General features: G+C 61.8%; 1 protein-coding gene across 1 annotated transcript; it reads right to left on the bottom strand.

Moving 5' to 3' along the window:
* Window positions 1-8: 8 nt before the first annotated feature.
* Window positions 9-1,812, bottom strand: AURANDRAFT_69201 (hypothetical protein; the record flags this gene model as incomplete). Its single annotated transcript, XM_009044957.1, has 2 exons — window positions 9-51; window positions 1,345-1,812. Coding segments are annotated over 2 exons (511 nt in total), but the record flags the coding sequence as incomplete, so codon positions are not given.
* Between the last annotated feature and the right edge of the window lie 323 nt (window positions 1,813-2,135).

Here is a 2,135-nt window from a genome sequence, read left to right as displayed (position 1 = left end):
CCGCACACGTCTGCTTCGATTTCTTCCAATACCACGTCGTCGAGTCCGTACCTAGCAGCGAGCAAGGTATTTCGGGCTCAGCTTCAAAGGCTCGCTTCAAAGGCGCTGACTATTGCAGTCTTCTTCAAGCGTGCGCGACCCTCGGAGCGAAGCTTTCGCGGCGGCGGCGCCGGCTGTCGTGAAGGATGAGAGGACGACGGCGATGAAGAGCGTGCATTTCATCATGATGTTTTGGGTGGCGGCAGCAGGCGGCGTCAGTGGCTCGATTCTCGGCAAGCTCCGGGAAGGCGGCAGTGGCTCGATTCTCGGCAAGCTCCGCACTTACCAATCGTTGGCCGGAACGCAACATTAACTTATTGAACCTAGTAGTTTACTTTCGAAAAGTGGTTGGACGTCGTCGATGATGGTCGCACGATCTCTGATGCTGGGTTTGGCATGTTCCAGGCCAGGGGGAGAGAAACTGAGCACACTTTGCAGTGGGAATTCGGGGTCGGGCATCCCAGAACTTCAGCCCGCTCGTCTCGGGAACACGCAGAAGCTGAGATCATTTTTCCCTCTCTCTCCCGCGCGCGCGAGGCGGTCCCCGCGGCGAGGTTCTGGGTGCTCGAAGGTAGTACACTTTTCAGACCGCGCGCTCGTCGCCCTGATTCCGGCCGGCAGCCGCGAGAGTGTACTACCTTCGGGCGCCCCGAACCCCGGACGCAGCCCCGCGCCGCCGGCCAACCACATCGTCTCGAGCAAAAGACGACGTTTCAGCCGAGCGATACATTTCACTGCAACTTGGTCCGTTGATTGGTAAGTGAGCTTGCCGAGAATCGAGCCACTGCCGCCTTCCCGGAGCTTGCCGAGAATCGAGCCACTGACGCTGCTGCCGCCACCCAAAACATCATGATGAAATGCACGCTCTTCATCGCCGTCGTCCTCTCATCCTTCACGTCAGCCGGCGCCGCCGCCGCGAAAGCTTCGCTCCGAGCGTCGCGCACGCTTGAAGAAGACTGCAATAGTCAGCGCCTTTGAAGCGAGCCTTTGAAGCTGAGCCCGAAATACCTTGCTCGCTGCTAGGTACGGACTCGACGACGTGGTATTGGAAGAAATCGAAGCAGACGTGTGCGTGGCTCGCGAAGAAGACGAAGAAGTGCGAGAAGGCTGGCGGCGACGTACATTGCCCTCAGACGTGCGGGACGTGCAGCGATGATGCCGACGGTGACGACGCCTCCGGCTGCGCCGCCGATTCCACGACTTGGTACTGGAAGAAGTCGAACAAGGATTGCGATTGGGTGTCCAAGAAAAACAAGTGCACAAAAATCGACGGGCGGCCGAGAACTGCCCGTCGGCGTGCTGTACCGATGCCGAGAAGGAGGACGAGGACGAGGCCGAAGACGAGGCCGAGGACGAGGCCGAGGACGAGGCCGAGGACGAGGCCGAGGACCGTGACGAGGCCGAAGACGAGGCCGAGGACGAGGTCGAGGCCGAGGCCGAGGACGGTGACGAGGCGGAGGACGAGGCCGAAGACGAGGCCGAGGACGAGGTCGAGGACGAGGCCGAGGACGGTGACGAGGCGGAGGACGAGGCGGAGGACGAGGCCGAGGCCGAAGACGAAGCGGAGGACGAGGCTGAGGACCGTGACGAGGCGGAGGACGAGGCCGAGGCCGAAGACGAGGCGGAGGCCGAGGACGAGGCCGAGGACGAGGCCGAGGACGAGGCCGAGGACGAGGCCGAGGACGAGGCCGAGGACCGTGACGAGGCGGAGGACGAGGCCGAAGACGAGGCAGAGGACGAGGCCGAGGACGAGGCCGAAGACGAGGCGGAAGACTAGGGAGTATGTCCGCCCTCGCCACCCCCACGACCAACCTCCGCCGCGACGGCTAGGGGGCGGCCTCCGGCCGCCGCCTGGCTCGGTTCACCGAGGTACCCCGCGAACCCCCCTGGATAATTCTGAAGGGCAAGCGGCTGTGTTGAGGTCCCTGTTGAAGTGCAAGGTTTGAGGTTGAAGCCCAAGTTGAAGTGGCGTTTCCTAGTAACATATCCCGCCGGCTTACCTCGCCAACTTGCCTTTCAAGCTCGCTCAAAATAGCAAGATAGCTGCCGCAATAGCGCTCTTTCTTTCCAAAATTCCCGCTCAAGTATTTCCGAGA

Source organism: Aureococcus anophagefferens, assembly GCF_000186865.1.
Source record: "Aureococcus anophagefferens unplaced genomic scaffold AURANscaffold_1122, whole genome shotgun sequence".
NCBI classification, from domain to species: domain Eukaryota; class Pelagophyceae; order Pelagomonadales; family Pelagomonadaceae; genus Aureococcus; species Aureococcus anophagefferens.
Note: the sequence above shows the minus strand (reverse complement) of the source record. Positions and strands in the feature narration are given on the sequence as shown.